Raw genomic sequence first — 21,349 nt, 5'->3', positions numbered from 1 at the left:
TTTTCCGTTTCATATTTCTGTAGCATCCGGGAAAAAAGTGTACGAAGGAAGCCTCAAGTAATAATTATTCAGGGGAAAAACAATTGACACATCAAACATTTCGCAGCGCAAAAAAAAAAAAAAAAGTGTATGGACAGACGCACATATAAATATGTTCCCAATACCCAGTTGAAGGATTTAGGGCATTTCTCCGTGCTTTCCATTGTTTTTCCTTCTGATGCAAGAAAAACAGGACACAGTTGAAGACTCAGAAGAAGAACAATAGAGATTACGGAGTGGTTTTCGCTTTTCACAACTTCGATTTCGCCGGCGAATCCTTTATCGGAATCTTGAATCTGCTCAGGTCGGTGGAAGTTCTCTCTCTCTCTCTCTCTCTTCACATTTTGCAGTTACAATTTTTCTGTGCTGAGCTTAATTGCGATTGGCGATGATCTTCTGCAAATGCAAAATCGGTGATTTTGTTTCAATTTGAAATTGTTTGGAATGTGTTTTTCCCATCATTTTCTCACGGACTGGACTGTTTAGGAACGGCATTTTCAATGGCGCTGTCGGCTTCGGACCTGCCGGCGATATACTCGTTGCTGACGAACTCAATGAGCGGCGACGAGAGCGTCCGTAAGCCCGCGGAGGCCGCGCTCGCTCAATGCGAGGCCAGGCCTGGCTTCTGTTCTTGTCTCATGGTACGCTTCTCTATTTTTCTGGTTTTCACTATTTATTATTTCTTTCTTTTTTCTTTCTAGTTTTTCATCTGAATAGAACTAATCCGTTTTCATACATTTCGATGTTATTTAGGAGTTTCAATACTTTTAAACATTTATACTAAGAGATTTAGATTTTGTTGATTAATGAATGTAGGAAATTATAAGTGCCAAGGACTTGGCATCTCAGGTGGATGTTCGTTTGTTGGCGTCAGTGTGTTTTAAGAATAGTATCAATCGCTATTGGAGGAATAGACGCGATTCCTCGTAAGATATTGCTCATTACTTTCTTCTTTGGTACTATGTTTTACTGTTGTGAAAGCTGTAATTTTAAGTTCACAATTTTTAAGAACTTGTATACTTTTCTTAGACAATAATATGTTGAGTGAAGTACATGACTTGCTAGAACAATATCTCTTTATGTTTTTCTTGTGCGCGCGTGTGTGTTATTATTTTGTTTATAATGCAGTATTTTTGCCCAGGGGAATTAGCAATGAGGAGAAAGTACATCTGAGACATAAACTGTTGTCGCACTTGAGAGAAGAAAACTATCAGGTATTGCCTTCTACTTTTTGGCCCCTTCCCCCCCTTTGATGAATTCATTCAGGAATCAGGATGTTTTGTTTTTTACCCTTCTGTTGGAAATGATATAAGATTTTATGTCATTGATGAATCGTCTCTTGAAAATGCTTTGTGATGGAAGACATTGCGATGTATCTATTAGTGTTAAAATCACCTGCAATTCTCAAGCATTCAAATGACTTCCTGTCTTTTCTTTTTTTCTTCATTTTCAGTTTTATAGTTCTAGAAGTTTACTTAACTTTGGCAATTTGATATACTAATTTACCGTGCTGTTCATTTTCTTCTTACAGATAGCTTTAACTCTGGCTGTGCTCATTTCAAAAATTGCTCGAATTGATTATCCCAAAGAATGGTATACTTTTGCATTATTCTTCACCATATTTATCCACTATTTCCCCTTGTGAAACTGGTGTGATATTTGTGAGGCTGTGTTGCCTAATAAATAGACTTTTTTGTACAGGGTTCACTCCAAAAAATTTGAATTTGTTGCGGATGTTAAAGCTTTTATGATTTTGATTATATGCATTTCATTTGGCTGCATGGGAGCTGCCTGTTTTTGCTTATAAGATTTGAAATGTCAGTCTTTTTATTCTGTAAGCAATCATTTAAATACGATCTTATATTGATGTATTGATTATACAGGCCAGACCTCTTTTCAGTTTTAGGACAACAACTTCAATCAGCAGATGTTCTTTCTTCCCACAGGATCTTTTTGATCCTCTTCCGGACCTTGAAAGAACTGTCCACTAAGCGTCTCCCAGCAGGCCAGCGGACCTTTGCAGAGGTATAGTTGACTAATATAACATTCTGGCGTGAATGTATTATGAATTGATTTGGTGGATGGTTGGGTTCTAGACTACTCTGAAGAATGTACATCCATCAACCTAACTTAAGATCAACACAAAATCCCTGAAAAAGATTTACTTATCAATCTAACCAAGATACATGCAAGTTAATTCATTGAAGGCACAGGACTCCCTCTTCTGAGGAAAGTTATGTTTTAACTGGGTGTTTTGTATTCCATGGAGAAGATGCTTTGTTGCTGGTGACATCTACATGTATTTCTTTAACCTTACACACAGTACAACATCCCATTCCACGACCTTTTTATTAGGTATTTTAGGGAAAAGAAAGTTCTGCTGGACATTATACTTTCTTCATGAGTTGATCAGTTGGCTCAAGGTCCTTTGAATACTGAGTAAACTTCTGGACCCTGCTGTTTTTAATTATAGAGGGATTTATGTGTGAGTTTTTGAAATTGATCTATTATAGCATCTCTCACTTTTAGACAGGACACTTGGCTGTTGACATGTATACTTGCGTTATATAATAAACTAGGTACCTATTATATCATAAAAAAGTAGGCACCTAGGTTGCCCAATTTTTTTCTTAGAGCTTTTTCTATCCTATATCTGTGTTCTCTATGTTTGTTTGTATGGTATTGAAAAACTTGCAAATGAAGACTTCAGATTCCAATATTATCAAACTTCCTAAAACTATCAAAAGCCCAATTTTAATAACACCAAGTAAAAAGAGTACCACCGGTTCTCTGGATTGTTTCTGGCAAGGTATGTTTCACCTCTGATACCAATTTAGCAGGACTGAGTAACAGGATATGAAAGATATTCAAAATATGTTACCTCTTCTACATTTAGTTTTCCTTTTGTATGGCTTATAACCTATCGATTTATTTTCTGCTCTGGGGTTTTAGTTTTTCTTTTAGTTATTTATTTGTTTTTGTTGGAAATTCTAATTTTATTTTACATTTTATTTCTTTAGGGTGATTATGGTCTTTGTTTCGCAGATATCATCCCATTTATTTGATTATAGCTGGCAGCTTTGGCAGTGTGATGTGCAGACCATATTACACGGGTTCACCACAATTACCCAGAATTTTACCTCAAATGCTCAGGAGCAACAGCAAGAGGAACTTTATCTAATCTGTGAGCGGTGGTTGTTATGCTTAAAGATCATACGTCAGTTGGTAATTTCTGGATTTGCAAGCGATAAAAAAAGTGTACAGGTAATAATTTATTTCAATTTTCTTCTCTTTCTCAGTCTACTACTTTTAACAGTTTGCTGTATTCTTTTTCCTCTGTCCAGAAATGTTTAGAGTATTTGTAACTTCTTAAGTCTTTTAGGAGGTCAGACCAGTCAAGGAGGTCTCACCAGTGCTCCTGAACGCCATTCAGTCATTTCTTCCATACTGTGAGATATTGCTCTTTCTTTATCCGAAGCTTACCTGTTATTACAGTTACTTATTTGTAGACTACCCATTATTACTTGTTTTCTTCTTAGATTACCACATACTTTTATTGTTTTTTTTTTTTTAATTTATTTTTTTATTCTTTCTTCTTATACTACGAGAAATGTACATTTTTAGTTAATTGGTGACTAATAGTAGTGTGATTCACATTAAAATGTATTTGAGGTTCTATGGTTGGAAAGACACGTAGCTACACTTTTTCTAGGACATAGTTGAATTCTTGTCTTCTGTATGAGGATCTTCTTCTAATGAGTTTACACACATGCGTTTCTTTTTTACTTTTTTCTTTTCTTTGTTTTTTGCTTATCAAAAAAAGTGTTTTTTTTTTTTTTTTTTTTTTTTTTTTTTTTTGTTTTTTGCTTATCAAAAAAAGTGTTTTTTTTTTTTTTTTTTTTTTTTTTTTTTTTTCAATTGAGTAGGAAGGACGTCTTACATTTTTTGAGATGTTTTTTCTTGTTTGCTTTTGATAATTTGCTACTTATTCTTCTTCCATCTCTGCTTTAGTTATATAATGTAAGAAGTGTTTTTAATCTATAATTTCAAATTTTCAAATGTATCTATCAAAATAAATTACTGAAGACTTGTTATTTTCTTTACCTCGCTCCTCAGCCATGTTCTACCTGCAGCTATTGTCTTAATTTTGGTTTCGTAAAGACACTGAAGTTTTAATTATTTTATCTTTGTGGCCTATCAGGTGTTAATTAATTACAGAGTTGATTTTTTTAACTAATATTTGGAGTTTAAGTTTGTGATTGGAGGCTTTTGTTAAAAATATATCTTGTTAATTATGTTTTATCCTGTTGAAAGGAACTGAGCATACCCTGCTGCCCTTATGCATCATAATCATACTCATTTTTTATGGCTGCAAATATAAATTTTAATAAACTTTTGTTCTTCTGTGTCTTATTTGGCAGATTCATCATTTCAAAAGGGACATCCTAAATTTTGGGAATTCATAAAGAGGGCGTGTATTAAGCTGATGAAGGTTTTAATTGTAATTCAAGAAACACATCCTTTTTCATTCAGCGATAAAAGTGTGCTTCCAGTTGTCATGCTTTTCTGTTTAAATAAGATAAAAGATCCTGAGCCAGATGTAATATCATTTGAACCATTTTTTATTCAATGTATGGTATTGGTGAAATGTGTATTGGAATGTAAAGAATACAAGCGAAGTCTCATTGGTCGGGTAATAGAAGAAAATGGAGCTACACTGGAACAGATGAAGAAAAACATATCCAATGCTGTTAATGGTGTCTTGACTTCGCTTTTGCCAAGTGAACGTATAATACACTTATGCAATGTATTGATAAGAAGGTAATGGTACTCTGACCTATTTTTCACATTTATCTTTTTTGCCATGCCTTTATCTGGTTCTTTTGGTACCCATTAAAATGTTTTCTGTTGCATGTAGCATGTGTGTTTTTTGATAATGGTGCACATGACTAGTTGCTATCATCATCATCATCGTCATCATTATTATTTACAAGAAACATAACTGTATGTTGTTAATGGTAAAAAAGAATAAATACAAGTAAAGGAGGACAAGAAGTTCACCCGCAATAAGGTGCAAAATTACATCATAGAATTACAATCCCGCAATTACTCTGAAAATATAAAAGGATACATGATAAAATCAGATTTCTGGTCTTGGTCTTTGTTCAAGTTCTGCTTTTGTGTGTGAACATCTGAATTAGCTGTTATTCCTATTCTTGTCAAAAGGATAACAGAGGGGGCAGTGAAAAAAATAAAACATAGTAAATAGATGAAAGTAAGAGATGTTGTTTTCCTAGTATTTTTAAAACTTTCATTGTTAATGTGTCTTAAAGTCATTCACAAGAATTGTTCATTAAATTACTTTGGAATTAGTCGTATGTTGCTCAGGCCAATAAATAGAGCTGGGAATTTGTTATAGTGAAAGTCACTCGTAGAAGACTGGTTATAGTAGGCATGAAGATAAGATATTAGTTTTCTGACAAGGTGGTCATCTTTGTGCTAATACCATCTTATGATGATGAAATTAGTACGACGAGTTGCATGGCTGATATCAAAATGAATAAATTGTTATATGCTTCTGATGCATATCTCGTACTGCTGCTTTATCTCAGGACCTATGTCAATAAAGTTATTCTAATAGTTGTGATGACAATAATATTTCTACAGGTATTTTGTTTTGACTCCTAATGATTTGGAGGCGTGGTACCAGAATCCTGAATTGTTTCATCATGAGCAAGATATGGTTCAATGGACAGAAAAATTAAGGCCTTGTGCTGAGGCTTTGTATATTGTTTTGTTTCATAACCACACTGAGGTTAGTGGCTTTTGCTGTTATGGAATATCTAGGATAATTTCAGCTAAATATATATATATATATATATATATTTTGCGTGAATAAATAAATACTTACGTGATTGAGTTCTTACATTTTAGCTTCTAGGTCCTGTTGTGGTTTCCATCCTTCAAGAAGCAATGAATGGTTGCCCCACATCAGTTACTGAACTCACTCCAGGGTTGCTTCTTAAAGATGCTGCTTATGGTGCTGCTGCATACGTTTATTATGAGCTTTCAAATTACCTGAGCTTTAAAGATTGGTCCGTGCATAGTTATAATCTTTCTATTTAGGAATGGCTATTATGTTTTATCTTTTATATTGCATAATGCATTTACATCATTGCCTAAAGTTTAAATCATTTTTAATTTTGAAGAAGCAATATCTTCCTTTTTTTTCATTGCAATGGAAAATTATAGTGCATATATTTGGTAATTTATTGTAAAGGGTATCATTGTACTTTTTTCCCTTAAAATGTATAAATGCAGACTATATTCATCTCAACATATTTTATAGCCTCAGCAGTTTTACTGGGAACTATGCAGCGACAAAGCTGGTTTAAGTAGAACAATCATGAAGCTCATTTGTTTCTTTGTCAACAGAATGAACTTCAATCATCCTTTTCAAAGATTATATGTACATAGGAATGAGGATTATCTTGTTAGGGAGATGGTTGGACAGTATGGTCGGCTATCCTTGTGATTTAGCCTTGACTTTTCTATTAATTGCAGTCTCTAATATATCAGAAGATGTGGATGTAATTCGGATAAATGAGGTTTTCAGTTAGCCTTGTGGTCACATGGTGAAAAAGGTTTTAGGAGTGTTTTGTTTGTGAGCTTGTTGAGGGATTGGATTATTATTATTATTATTATTATTATTTGAGGGAAGGGATTGGATTTCCTTGTGTAGTTTTTATTTTCTTTCTTTGCTTAGGTGGAATCCCATCCTTTACATGTATCCTTTTTCTTTTTTATCTTAATGAAGTTTTCTTTTCTGATACCCTCATCTGAATCTCTGAGATCTTTATGGGTTTGTTATATTTGATGATTTCATCTTTCTATGCTGGTTTCTTTTTTCCCCTAAAGCCAGATCATTGTAACATGATTTATCTTTCATCCAGTGAAGTTTCCTTTTGTTTTTTTCTCCTTTCACCAAAGTTCTCATTTTATTTTGCAGGTTTAATGGTGCATTATCTCTTGATCTCTCAAATGATCATCCAAATATGCGGATCATCCATCGGAAAGTTGCACTTATACTGGGACAATGGGTATCTGAGGTGATATAACTTCTTGAGCCGCATAGTTTAACTTTTCTCAGTTTTGTAAAAAGTCTGCGTGACGCATACTATGTTGAAGTTTTTCCTCATTATGGCGTTGGTTGATGAATGCAAATATTTTTTAAAGTCCATGTTTTCTTTTTTCATTGCAGCCAATTTTCTTACTTAACATTTTCTCAACCATAAAAATCCAAATAAGTGTCTCCCTTGCTAGTAAAGAAGGAAGCGGGTTAAATGAATAATTTGCGGAGAAAACCCTTTTTTTTTTTTTTTTTTTTTTTTTTTTTTCTTGACTCTGTTAATTAGCTCATGTGCTTATGTGTATATCCTTCCCATGGGTTTACAATGCTTCATATTCCTCGGCCTTGATAATAAGTATAAATGATTGGTTTTTTTTTTTGGGTAAATTTTCTGGCAGATTAAAGATGACACAAAACGACCAGTGTACTGTGCTCTGATAAAATTGCTGCAGGACAAAGACCTATCTGTCGGAGTATGTTGAATGGTGCTCTTTTTTTTATAAATAGTATTTCTTAGTCATATCAATGATTGAGATTGTGCTCTATGAATCTAGTTGGCAGCCTGTCGGTCATTGTGTCTGCATATTGAAGATGCTAACTTTTCAGAGAAAGAATTCACTGATCTTCTTCCCATATGCTGGGATTCATGTTTTAAGTTGGTTGAGGAAGTTCAAGAGTTTGATTCAAAGGTATATATAGCATAATTTTTTTTTTTAATGTAATATGTAGAGGACCTCTTGTTTCTTCAATCTGTAATATTGGCTTTTATCTTAAATAGCTTCAAGTTTCTTGTGAGAAAAAAAGTACATTTAACTGCTGCTTCACAATGATAGTACAAATAAATTCGCTTATTAAATATCAAGTGTCTCCTAAAGATTCCAGCAAAAAAAAAAAAAAAGCGCTCCCCTAGTGCTTTGCATAAAGTTTTGGTTGGAGAGAAACACAAGAATCTTTGAAGAAAAATAGATGGAGCTGGTTGACATCTATGAGAAGCCTAAATTTTCAGTTTACTTGCGGGTGTCGACGGATAAAGCATTCGAAAATTTCCCTTTCTCCATGATAGTCCTTAACTTGAAATATGTGATTGGTCACTAGGGTTAGTATTGGTTTTTTGGGATTTTGTTACAGCTTTCCCTATAGTTTTGTTGTTTTTGTATTTTGTAATTTTCATTGATTTCAATTTTGTTCTTGAGGATACAGTATCCTCTGTCCTTTGTATTTATTCATTAGTCAATTAGAGGGCTTTTTCTTATTTATTTAAAGAAAGTTTTGCATTTGTTTCCTTGTAATCCAAGCATTACTACTATGCTGCATTGTATAGGACAATGCAGGGAACACTAGGATTTAGTAGTTTTAGTTTCATATTGCAAGTCTCTTTCACACCTGGAATGTAAAGCTCAGGTTTTTGTTTTTCTTAAATACCTTTGGATTTTGCAAGATCCCTAGCTTTGTTAACATACAACCGTTCTTCTTTTAACAACTTACGATGCTACTTTAATCTCATATATGACTTTCAGGTACAGATTTTAAATCTGGTCTCCATTCTTATTGAACACGTGACTGAAGTCCTTCCATTTGCAAACAAATTGGTGCCATTTTTCCAGAAGGTAATTATTTTTGTCATGAGTTTTCTAGCACATAGCCATTTTGCATATGCGGTGCAAACCGTGACATAACTAGATATCTTTGAACTCATAGTTTGAAGAGCATATTTTTTTATTTGTTATTTTAAACATCACATTCCGAGGAGAAGGAAATGGAGGTGGCGGATGCTTTTGAGAAAGAGAAATACCTAGCTTCACTACGGGCCTCGACGGATAAAGCATTTAAGGAGTTGCCATTTTCCTTTTGAAGTTGGAAAGATGTTATGAGGAGAGCTAGTTTTGTTTCTGGGTTCTCATTTAGTTCTTTCTACATTAATTCCTTTTCTTTTTATTTTCATTTGCTTAGAAGATATCTTGTCCTCTTTTACCTGTAATTGATTTTCCTATCAATGAAGGTGTTTTCTTATTTAAAAAAAATAAAAAAATCAAACTCACCATGTGAGCATCCGAGTTTAGTTTTGGCGTCTGTCCACCAAAACTGTTATCTGGCATAAATAGGAATTGTTCTTAGGTACTTTATTTTCCACGATGTAGCATCAGGAATGTTGAGTATCATAGGATTATGGGAGAACATTTATGTTTTTAAGACTGTGAGCTAAAGGATATTAGTTAGGAGAACAAATAAGGAGCTGGAGTAAACTGTTGTTCATCTTGTCTACTTCTTTTAGCTGCTTGAAAAGATTTCTGGCTTGTTTTCTCTCATTGCTCATGTTTCGTTCAGTTTTGCAAAGTCAGTCCCACCATTTTGCTTGGGTGCATGTTTTGTTTTGCCAAGAATCACAATTGAGATGTTTGGAATGCAAATCCTCTGTGGATTTTTTGTTTTATGGTTGAAGAGAACCTTAGAGATTTTTAGGGGCTGGCCGGGTCTAGTAAGATTTGTGCCGTATTGAACGTATAACATGGCTGACAGAACACCAAAGCAGATAGGTTAATAACTTCAGTGGAGCATTACTGATTTGATCTTGTTGGTATTGATTAAGAATTTTAGTTTCATTGTTTAAATGTAAGGAACTCAACTAAGAGACATATTCACCATAAAGGGCTCATGATTAAATTTGGCCTTTTGCTTCATTAATGCAGTGATGCGATTGTTTCAGAATATTCAAGTAGGTTTCAGAATATTCAATATTGTTTCTGATCCTTTTTTTTTTTTTTTGTTTTTAAAGGTTTGGGAGGATTCTTTTGGTGAAAGCCTTCTTCAGATTCAACTTCTTATTGCTCTCAAGAACTTTGTTGTTGCATTGGGCTATCAGTCGCCTGTTTGCTATGATGTGCTACTGCCCATTCTGCAAAAGGGAATCGACATCAATAGCCCCGATGAACTCAATCTTTTGGAGGACAGCATGCTGGTTAGCTATTATGAATTTTTAATTTTGAATCGACTTCCATTATCTCATATTTTATCATACTTAAATGGTTGGTATGCAGTTATGGGAAGCTACGCTTTGTCATGCTCCTTCGATAGTGCCTCAACTGTATGCATACTTCCCTTGTCTAGTGGAAATCATGGAAAGAAGTTTTGATCACTTGGAGGTTAGATATGTTGATCAATTACCACATGACAAGTCATTCGTATTGATTTTGTTTCTAATACGTGCGTTTGGATTTTTTTTTTTTTTTTGCTAAATTGATCTTATTTTGTCAGTTTTCAAGCAAATTATTCTTATCAATGTGTGATAACTACACAATGACTTTGCAAGCTGCAACTTAAAAACTGTTTTGTTACTGAAAACTATTTGAATTAAAAAATAAAAAATGTGTGGCTCCTTATGTGTGTACATATTACAATTACTTTACTCATTGAGTTGCACAAGGCTCATGTGGAAAGGAATGGTTTATGAGTGGTAGTTCTTTGGATTTGTGATTGAGGTGTTGAGGTTGCAGATGGCATTTTGCTTGCTTTCAGTGGCTACGATCATCCAATGAATGGACATTCAACTTCTGTGGGCTATAAAATGATATTGAAAGAAAGAATAGGAAAAAGTTGTAATTGTTTGTTGTTCTACCTCTTATTACAGGGGGGACAGCTTTGAGCAGGTGTTGCTAGTTCTGTTGCTTGCTTCTGATGTGTGAAATGGAAATAAAATGACACGAAGAAAAGTCCTATTTGTTTATTTAATGAATACTCTTTTTCATTTTGGAACAAGAAACTATACTAATGATCCTTTTTTGGTAGATTAGGCCCCCTTTTTTTTTTTTTTCAAAATGTCTAGAGGATAACTCTCTCTCCCTGTAAAATATTTCATGATTACTTTTTTATTTTTGCTTAACTGCCTTGCTAATATTTTTCCTTCTTGCTTGCTTTGTGCTCTAAAGTCGCCACAAAGACCTTGCATATTAAGTTTCTATAGGGTTTGTTTGGTTCCTGCGTTTAAACCAGTGATTTTTTATTCTAAATTTTGAAAATCAAATTTTTCTGAGAGAAAAATATTGTAACAGAATTAAAACTATGGGTTTAAACCCATGAAGAATACACAAAACAAACGGGCCCTATAGAGTTGGTATTGTATCGGTTGCTGATTATTGCCTCTGCCTTTATGTTTCTTTGTGTTTGTGTCTTATATACTGTTGACTGGAACTTGATTGCAGGTTGGCATCAACATAATTGATGATTACATTATTTTGGGTGGAATGGAATTTCTAAGTACGCATGCTTCCAATGTTGCCAAACTTCTTGATCTGATTGTTGGAAATGTCAATGATAGCGGATTACTTTCAACTCTTCCAGTCATTGATACTCTAATACAGGTACCTCTTTTCTTTAAACAAAAACAAAAAGGAAACAAAACTTCATTAAGGTAGAAAGAATAATGCAGTACAAAGCAAGGAGAACAGGAAGCCACTTGGACAAAAAGATCATAAAAATGGAAAGAAAAAAAAACTGAGAGAACAATCATATAAAATAAAATAAAGTGCATCAACAATTACCACTACCGAACCAAATCTGAAAATTGGAAATGACTGAAGTCTTGATCTTTATGCAACCAAATTGCAACCCAAAATTTCACTGTCCCATACTTCGCTTTCCTTCCAAGTCTTCAAAGATTCTCTTACTCCGTTCTAACCATAATGCCCACCACAAACCCAGGATAGCAATATTCCAAATTTTCTTACCCCTCTTGTTGGAGCCAAAGAGATAAAGAGGATATAAACAAATCGTCACATCTTAAAGAGCACTCTTGCATAACTCTCATCTATAAATCTCGTTAATAGTCTCCACAACACCTCCCGGTGCTCCCAAAAAACAAAATGATCAGCACCTCCATCCCTTCAGTCCAAAAGATAAAAAAAATGAAAAAAAAAATCCCTGATCAACTTCTCCATAACTTTTGCCACACTCAAGAATGGAATATTCCAAATCGTGAATGGAGTGACTTTAATGATGATCGGGACTTTTCAGCAATTAAAATATAGACATATAGTAAATTTGTTGAGACACTAAAGCTTGAACGAATAAGCCTTGACCTCTCTCCTCTAGAAAAATAAGACTTTTCCATCTATCCAACCTTTTCTTCACCTTTGACACTACCAGGTTCCAAATATTCCCTTTCAAGGGATTGCCTTCCAAGGGGAGGCCCAAAGATTTAACAGGCCAACCGCATACCAAGCACCCAATTAGATTAGCTAGGCTATGAAGAACACTCTTCTCCAAATTAAGCTTCATTCTTAAGATTAGCTTCCTCATTGCCAAAAAAAAAGTGTCATCAGCAAATTGTAAATGGGAGACTTCCCACAATTCATTGCCTATTGAGAAACCTTTAAAACACCGATCTAGAACTTGTAGTGGCAGGCATTCTCCCCAACACATCAACAACAAACTTAAAACAAAAAAGGAGACAAAATGATCCTCTTTTTCAAGTCCTCTTAAACCCTGAAACTTACCATGTGGCCTACCATTTACTCATTATCTTAAAGGACATGTTGGAAATACAACTGAACATCCAACTCTTCCACCTATCACCAAAATCTTTCTTCTCTAAAACAAAATCATCAAATGACCATTCAACATGGTCATAAGCTTTCTAAAATCGATCTTAAAGTGATGCTACCGCAATTTTTTTTTTATTATAAGCAAGAGATGCTACCGCCATTGTCTTTATTTCTGTTTTCATTTTTGTTATTTTTAATAATTATTCTGTTTTCTAACAAATAAAAACAAGCAATGCAATCATATAATTCTAATTTATAGCTATTATTGAGGTTTTGAAAATTATCAGTCATACCCCAACAAATGCAATCAGCTAAGGTATTTATATTGCTACTTTGCAGTGTTTTCCTATGGAAGTACCCCCCTTGATCAGTAGTACTTTACGAGTAAGCGTAGTTTTTTGCTTGTCAAGATCTGTAATTTTGTATATGCTTGTTATTTTTGAGGCATTTTATCAATTCGGGATTCTGTTCAATGTTGCTAGAAATTAATGGTTGTATGTCTGAGTGGAGGAGATGACTACGAACCATCTAAGACAACTGTTAAAGCATCTTCAGCTGCCATCTTTGCAAGAATTTTGGTTATGAATACAAATTTTCTAGCTCAGTTGGCTGCAGAGTCGTCACTTTTACAACTTCTTCAAAATTCAGGTGTCTCAATTGGAGAAAATGTACTTCTTGGTCTTATTGATGTATGGCTTGATAAGGTTTGTATAGCACAAATCTTTACGTCAGGGTAATTTGTCAAGATTGTTTGAATTTCCATTCCATAATTATATTTAGAAGCCCAAAACAGCATCTTTCCTGAATTTGTTTGTACTGACGAGATTCTTGCATGCATAGATATTTTATCCACTAATCGTAATTATGTACTCAGTTCAATTATGCGGGTTGTCACTATTTTAACTGTTTGAGTACTCCAGTTGTCTAAGTTGTCTTTAATTAGGCAGACAGTGAATTGTAATTTCTTTGCATTCTTTTACTTCTGCTAACTAGAATTTCTATCAATTCTTAAAATGCCAACTACAAGTACCATCATGCAGTTTAGGAATATTTATAGGCAAACACTATGGTAACCATCTATTAGCTTCATCTTTCTTTTGACCATTCAGATATTTCCTAGATGTAAGAAAAGTTTTACAATTAAGAGATCTTTAAGAAATGAAAGTTAATTTAAGTGTCATGGTCAGCATGCCTATGAAAAGTATGAGCTCTTTGTATACTATTAACTCGTATGATGGAATTTTGTGGTTATTAAGTTGGAAGTTGAAATAACTTTTGTTCCGCAGCTACACGTCATGTTTCTATTGCAAGTTCATATCATGTCATAGGTTACATTTAGGTGCTTTTGTTGATTCCCTGAAGGTTTAAGTATTTGCCTCGTGCAGATCTCCCTGGGCTAAGTTCTTGCCCTAATTTTCTCTAAACCTTTGTTTGGTCATAGGTTGATAATGTCTCTTCTGTTCAGAGGAAGGCATATGGTTTAGCCTTGTCTATCATTCTGAAATTAAGATTGCCTCAAATCCTTGAGAAACTTGATCAGATCCTGAGGTATGATTTCAACTATGAGACTTATGGATTGTTAACATACTTGTGGATGCGTCTTACAATCATGCTTTTGTATGTGTGTAGTGTGTGTACGAGTGTAATCTTAGGTAGCAATGATGACATATCAGAAGAGGAATCCAGGTTAGATCCCTTATTATACATCTTTCAGAAGTCAGTGTATACAGTATATATATTTTAATCGTGTTTGTGTTGCAAATATGATAAATGGCAGTGGTGATAATACGATTTCCAGCAGGGCTCATGGTGCAGATACTATTCCAAGTAGAGAATTGCGAAGAAGACAGGTAAAGTCCCTTTGGCATATATACCTGAGAGTACTGCGATCAGAAAATTTAGTTCTGCCTTTTTCTTTCTTCTCTTCTCTTTTCTTTTTGATTGATTTGTCATATCATGTGTCAGATAAAGTTTTCAGATCCTATCAACCAATTATCACTTGAGGCCTCAGTGAGAGAAAATTTACAAACATGTGCAGCCCTCTATGGGGAATCTTTTAATGCGGCCATTAGTAGCATGCATCCTGCAGCATTTGCACAACTAAAACAGGCGTTGAAGATGCCATAGCCGGGCGATACTCCCACTGTTTCAAAATCTGGGATATTGGGTGAGTCTTTCAGCCTTGTAACATGTTTCCATCTTACACGGTTCAATTAGGAAAGAAAAAGATTGAACGAAAAAGGAGTAGGTATAATGTCTCGGGGTTCTCTTTCTGAAAAATTTTAGGGCCATGGATACGAATATGTTCAGGTTCATTTTCTCAAAAGGCAATGTATAAATTAGGCAATGGCAATATTTTGGATTTAGATGTCTCAAGTCTGTCTTTTGGGTTCTTTAAGAATAGGAAAAAAGAAATCCCAAACCAGGAATATGGATTTTTATGATCTGCACTCTAGCTATAGAAGATTTGTTTCTTCTGGCTGACACACACTTGACATTCGGTTCTTTCCCCCCTCTTTTAAGGGCCACCAAGCCTGGTTCGTGCTAATGTTTCTGTCTAATTTGAGATCACTAATGGTTTTAAACTTGATGGGTTAGGTAATGCACATCTCTATTAATAATTTAAGGGCATTTGTTGCCTTGGTTGTTTGTTATTATAACCAACTGTACTAATCCCATTAGTGATACAGTGTAGAACTCCTGTAATATACAATTGTTTTTGGCCATTGTTGACGATCTCGTTAACTGATACATCATATGCAATGTTTAATGTGCCGTCCTTGACACTTTTTTTTTTTTTTTTTGGTCCCTCTCCAGGCAACGTTGAAGTTTGAGGCTTTCTGGATGGGTGGTTTCTACATTCTTTTCTTCTTTGTTCTTGTAATTGTTTCAGCTGGGTTTTGCTTCCTGTTTATATCTTCAATCTCATTTGTATATGCCATTTGGACAACAGGAAAATTTGTAAATAGGTTGCCAATCTTTTTGTCGGTATATACAAGGCGCACAAATGATTGCGGCATGGACATCAAACCAAAATTTTACAAGAATGAGAATCGGAAAAGCTAGCGAGGCGGTTCACCTATTTGCTTTTTGAGTTTTATATAGTTTGTTTTTTGTTCAGTTTCAGCTGTGGGAAGGTTTTGTAATCGTAAAAGCTTGGGCTGGGAGTAATTGGTTTGAGAGTTCAAGTTGAAATTTCACTCTTTTGATTCAAGGAGATGGAAGTGAATCTTTGTAATTTTGTGATTCTGGATCTTAAAATCCAAACGGTTTGGATTACATTTTTCTACCTTTTCTTTTTAGCGTACGTGGGGATTTCACAAATGGGTTATTTACATAAACGTCGATTATGAGCAACAACCTTGTGTCTAAAAATGCTTACTTTCTTATTTATTTACAAAACTATCGACTATCATATGTATAAAGACATTTTTATTCTCATATAATGAAATAAAAGAAAAAAATAATTAAATTACAAAAAAAGTATGAAAGTGAGAAAATTTGAACATTATACATTATAAATTTTAAATATGGAAAAGTTAATTATTGTGAAAAGCACAACAATTGCGTTTAATAAAATTATCAATATAAAAGAGAGTTTCTTTAACTAAAAAGGAAAAAATAAAAAGAATAAACTATTTATTCATTAAAAAAAAAAAAAAAAAAGGCAGCCCCTAAAGCTCTACAACTAGACAAAAAAGTCAAAAACCCCAAACTTAAAAACGATTCCAGCAGCCATTGAAACCTCAAAACTCACAAAAAAATATGTACAGAATGAATAAGTATTTTTACTAAAATAATGATCAAACCATAATAAAAAAAAATAAAACAATAAGTAATATCATTCACTGAAAAACATAAAAAAAAAAACATTAAAATAAAGAAGAAATATGATCATACTATAATAAAAGAAAAATTCCAATTCAAAAAACAAAAAACCTAAACAAAAAATGTGTATAAAAAGAATAAGTATTTTTATTAAAATAATGACTATATTATAATGAAAATGAAAAGCAAAACAATAAGTAATATCATTCATGGAAAATTAATAAAAAAAATTACAATAAAGAAGAACCATGATCAGACCATAGGGTGCGTTTAGAACTCGTTTCAAAATGATTTTATTTTTTGTATGCAAACGAAAATGAAAAAGTTTTCAATCTCAGACAGAAATCATTTTTGAAAATACGTTTGGTAGTTTTATCAAGAGATTGTTTTCACTATAAAAAAAATTCATTAATGTCTCTCTCTCCCTCTGTGCTCGAGAGAGGAGAAAACAGAAACAAAAAATAAAAAATGACTAAAAGTCATTTTTCATTTCTCTCCCATTTTATACTAAAACAAAAAATCATTTTCATTTCTGTTTTTTGTCTTTAATTGTGTCAAATGTCGTTCTCTCCCGTTTTTATTTTTTCTTTCTCGAATATCGTTTTTTTACAATCTCATTTTCTTCAGTTGTACAAAAAATCGTTTTTTTTTTTTTTACAATCTCATTTTCTTTTTCCAATATGTAATAGAATTATTATCGTAAAGATCACAAGTTTATGATTGTGGTCATCATAATTAATTAAATTGAACAACAAAAATACTACAATAATCAACGAATGTGAGCATAAATATTGCAGTTTTATGATAAGGAAATAAGACTAAATTTTAAAAGGTCAGATTTTTATGTGTAATTATGGTAATGATTGCAACTTTATGATAATAAAATAAGATTATGAATTTAAAAGGGTCGGATTTGTGTATACAACATGCAACAATGATCATTATTATCATAAAGATTTCAACTTTATGATAGTGATTAGTATTAAAACATACAAAAAGGGTAAAACGGGTCCTACAAACCGTCAATTTTAATATATACACTAGTAAAGTGTGGCACGTGCAGAAGCACGTGCCTTTGTTTTCAAATTAAACACCATATAGAAGTCTGAGTTACATTAATATTAAGTTCATTAAAAAGATAAATATTGTAGTTGCATTAAGAGAATGTGAAAATAGTTTATATATGTTGTTGTAGTAATTTATTGATGGTTGATATATGATGTTCTTTCTACAACCAAACATGATTTTCTCTCTGAGGCGTTTCTCTCTCTGTTTTTTTTTTTTTTTTTTTTTTTTTTTTTTTTTTTTTTAAATTTGACTTTGAACATTTATTATTCTCTTCTTCACTTGTACTTTTTTTTTGTCATAACTTTTTTTTAAGTTTTTTTTATTTGTTTTGTTTATTTTGCCCGAAATTATCCATCACATTTACCATCAAGACGCCAATCTTTCCAAATAACATTCACATTGAATTATAATTTTTTTTTTTTACAAATTTTAGTCATGGAAATACAAAACTATAAAAGATCATTGCTTCTTTCTCGTCGTTATATATATGGTTTGGGCTATTTTATAATTGTTTTTTTTTTTTTTCACTTTGATTCAGATGGTATTTTCCCAAGTATATTTCAGTATTTTTTTCCCTTGAAACATACTCGTTATATTTCTATAGTGATCAACCATTTCATATTACTATCACTAAGACACTGGATTTTCATGAATTTTAACATTCAAATCATTAAAAACTTGAATAAAATGTGTATGAACTTACTTTGTTCCTATAAATTTAAAACAATGGCAGTATAGTTACATAAAAGATTGTTGTTTTCTGCTTATCATTATACATTTCTGTTTTTTTTTTTTCAATTTGCTTGAAAATTTCCTCAATATTTTTTTTTTCCGCAACAAAATCTTTTTCTTTCTCTATTCAACCATTCCAATTAAGTGATACAATGTAACGTCTGTAAAAAATAAATGACCTAATAATCACAAAAGGCCTAAAAACACAGTCGTTCAAAGAATATATATATAAAAAAAGGGAGAAAATAGATAAAGATTACAATTACTCATTTGTGATTTGTGTAAATCAATTTAATTGTCTAGTTTCCGAGATAAAAAGGGAAACACTATGAAAATCTTTATCTTCATTCTACTTTCTATAGCTTCCTAAAAAATAGGACAATAAAAAAATTTAACAATTCTTGATACTACATTTAATATATATATATATATATATTTTGTATTTGGTGGTAAATTTACCTCCAACTATAATATGTACTAAATTTAGACATTTGTTTGATATTTATTTAGAGTATTCTTTTTGTCCATATAGATTTACTCTCGCTTTCTATCATAGATGTGTAATTTTTTTCTTAACAAAAATCTGAACTAATCTTTCTATACATGTTTTTTTATTTATTTATAAAGATCGATTAATTAAGAGTTATCTTCAAATAATTTTAAGTGATTTTATTATATAATTAACATTTATTTAGATGTTTAAAATTTAAAATAAAAATAAGTTCGACATTCCTAAATTTGAAATGTTGAGTTTTTTATGTGTTTACTTCAAGTTGATGTGGTAAAAAAAATCATAGGGAGGGAACAACAAAAGAAATAAAAATTAAATTTGAAATCTTTCTATTACACATGCTTTTTTTATAACGATCGATTAATTAAGAGTTATCTTCAAATAATTATAAGTGATTTTATTATATAATTAACATTTATTTAGATGTTTAAAATTTAAAATAAAAATAAGTTCGACATTCCTAAATTTGAAATGTTGAGTTTTTTATGTGTTTACTTCAAGTTGATGTGGTAAAAAAAAAATCATAGGGACAACAAAAGAAACAAAAATTAAAAAATGGATGATGAAGCTTTTTCCCGTTGGCTATCTCCACCGCATCAACCCAAGAAAGTGACAAACTCCAAACATATAATGAAGAACAACCGAATAAAGGTTAAAAAAAAGCAAAAAAAAGAAAAAAGAAAAAAAAACTCAAATTCCAATGAGAAGCAAGGAGGTCAAACGCCTCCTCCTGGCTGATGCGCTCTTTATATATATATATATATATATTATAAAAATTAAAAGATAGTGGACCTAATTTAACCTAACAAAATCAGTTTATTAAGGGAGAATTATTCTTACCTTATTAAGTGGATAATACTAATATTTCTAGCAAATATGAGATTCTAATACGCTCCCTCACCCACAGCGTGAATTATGCTAAATCGCTGCGAATAAATTGATATTTGGGGACCCAACATTATAAAATTGGGTCTGCTTTGATACTATTTTACAAAAATTAAAATATATTAGGCCTAACCCAACCTAACAAAACTGGCTTGTTAAAGAAAGATTACTCTCACCTTATTAAGTGGATCATAACAATATCTCTAACTAATTCTAATATATATATATATATATATATATATATATAGACAGAATAATATTAGAAATAAACATTTTATAAAAAATTGGTTCTTAAAATAGACTTTTGTGTGATTACTTCATATAAAAAAAAAAAAGATTATTAGATTACTTCTACAATCTTACTTTACCACCCATGCTCAATAATATGTTATGCGGATGCGGTTGTGTGGAGACTTGAGTAAAAATTAGGGCTATCGTTCGAGTAGAAATGAATGAGTATTCTCCGTTTTAGGAAGATTTATAAATGGATGAAAAACACGAGAACAAAATGACACTAATGATATTATTATATATTTAAATTTTATTTATTTTATCAATTTAAATTTAAAATTTAAATTTTATTATAATAAAAATTATTGAAGAACAATCACATTTAATTTTTTTATTATAATAAAAAATTATTATATAAAATTATAAATAAATCTTTATATTGTTATTACCACGAGCAGTGAAATTAATTAAAAAGAAGAATATGCACGGCACGTGCAGGCAAAGTATTTTTTTTTTAAAGTACAGTAGATAAGAAGAAAATAACAAAAGACGTTGGAACGGCAAAGAAGGGAAGTGTGATGGCGCTGTTAAGGAATGATACAGTGCTTTTAGGACACGAAACCAATGTTGGAGCTCATCCATGGGCGTCATGTAATTCCAGTCGTGTTGGCGGGTTATGGCTAAATCCATTCCCGATCTCCATTAATCCTTCCAATGACGCAGTTTCGCGGCGTGGTCGCCGTTGCCGTTCGAAACCGTGGCCTTCAGTTTCAATTCGGTCGCTTTTCGATAAACGAACTCCCAAAGCGATGGCAAATGCGGAGAGGCACGAGCAGCAAAAACGACAAGAGGTGGAAGAGGAAGAGGAAGACTATCGAGTGTTGACTTCAGTGAGAAGCAGTTATAACGACATCATGATTTTGGATACTGCCGACTCAAGAGTCCTGCTTCTTGATCATTCTTGTAATTGTCCCCTTTTTTTTCTGATTTTTATGAGTTTGTTTTAGTTCATTTTTTGATGGGATTTCTTGATTTTTGAACTGAATGTGTGGTTGTTTGTTGATGCAGATAATGTGCATAGCATTCTTTACAAGCATAAGAAATGGACTGATTCCTACTGGGTATGAGCTTTTGGCCTTTTCTCCTTTCTTGTTTGTTCAGTACATGTGGAATGGATACGGCTAATACTCATGAGGTGTTGGTTGGAATTGTTAGGCCTTTGGTTTGCTCCCATAAGGTCTGGGTTCGAACCACCTCATGGGCACGTCATGATAAAAGTTATAGTTTCCTGTCTTCTAAAGATTGTTGAATTTTGATGGAAGGTTCCAGTTTCTAACTTGGTATCACAAAGTGAGCTCGGGGGATTTCTGAGCATAAAAAAAAAAAAAA

The 21,349-nt window shown here is 32.6% G+C and overlaps 2 protein-coding genes across 3 annotated transcripts in view; both read left to right on the top strand.

Annotated features, from left to right (window-relative positions):
* The first annotated feature begins 112 nt into the window (after nt 1–112).
* Nucleotides 113–15,984, top strand: LOC21406746 (importin-11). Of its 2 annotated transcripts, XR_002902169.1 has the most exons (26): nt 113–343; nt 526–680; nt 856–965; nt 1,181–1,253; nt 1,571–1,632; nt 1,923–2,064; nt 3,085–3,303; nt 3,422–3,488; nt 4,461–4,860; nt 5,707–5,854; nt 5,974–6,134; nt 7,049–7,148; nt 7,567–7,641; nt 7,723–7,857; nt 8,686–8,775; nt 9,942–10,124; nt 10,204–10,308; nt 11,365–11,523; nt 13,045–13,089; nt 13,188–13,409; nt 14,147–14,253; nt 14,335–14,391; nt 14,483–14,555; nt 14,671–14,872; nt 15,523–15,553; nt 15,659–15,984. XR_002902169.1 is itself a non-coding variant. In XM_024165340.1 (25 exons), exons 2-24 carry the CDS (start codon nt 540–542, stop codon nt 14,830–14,832), a joined length of 3,036 nt encoding a protein of 1,011 aa, XP_024021108.1. In that variant the 5' UTR covers nt 113–343; nt 526–539; the 3' UTR covers nt 14,833–14,872; nt 15,523–15,984. The 2 variants fall into 2 exon arrangements, 1 of the variants encoding a protein (XP_024021108.1); XM_024165340.1 differs by having other exon boundaries at nt 15,523–15,984.
* A 4,555-nt stretch (nt 15,985–20,539) lies between these two features.
* LOC21406744 (probable polyamine aminopropyl transferase) overlaps nt 20,540–21,349 on the top strand; it is a 7,701-nt gene continuing 6,891 nt past the window's right edge. Inside the window, exons 1-2 of the mRNA XM_024165368.1 lie at nt 20,540–20,923; nt 21,029–21,081. Of these exons, the coding sequence (XP_024021136.1) occupies nt 20,770–20,923; nt 21,029–21,081 (207 nt within the window). The 5' untranslated portion in view covers nt 20,540–20,769. The remainder of the gene's footprint in view (nt 20,924–21,028; nt 21,082–21,349) is intronic.

This window comes from Morus notabilis, unplaced genomic scaffold (genome assembly GCF_000414095.1).
Source record: "Morus notabilis unplaced genomic scaffold, ASM41409v2 Scaffold179, whole genome shotgun sequence".
Classification (NCBI taxonomy): Eukaryota; Viridiplantae; Streptophyta; class Magnoliopsida; order Rosales; family Moraceae; genus Morus; species Morus notabilis.
The sequence above is the reverse complement of the archived record's forward strand: the minus strand, read 5'-3'. Positions and strand labels throughout refer to the sequence as shown.

What these genes read in the sequence shown, in the direction of transcription:
- LOC21406746 (XM_024165340.1), top strand. Translation starts at nt 540, where the DNA reads ATGGCGCTGTCGGCTTCGGACCTGCCGGCGATATACTCGTTGCTGACG. An exon ending in AGGAATAGACGCGATTCCTC is followed by an intron (nt 966 to 1,180) that starts GTAAGATATTGC and finishes ATTTTTGCCCAG; the next exon opens with GGGAATTAGCAATGAGGAGA. An exon ending in ATATCAGAAGAGGAATCCAG is followed by an intron (nt 14,392 to 14,482) that starts GTTAGATCCCTT and finishes GATAAATGGCAG; the next exon opens with TGGTGATAATACGATTTCCA.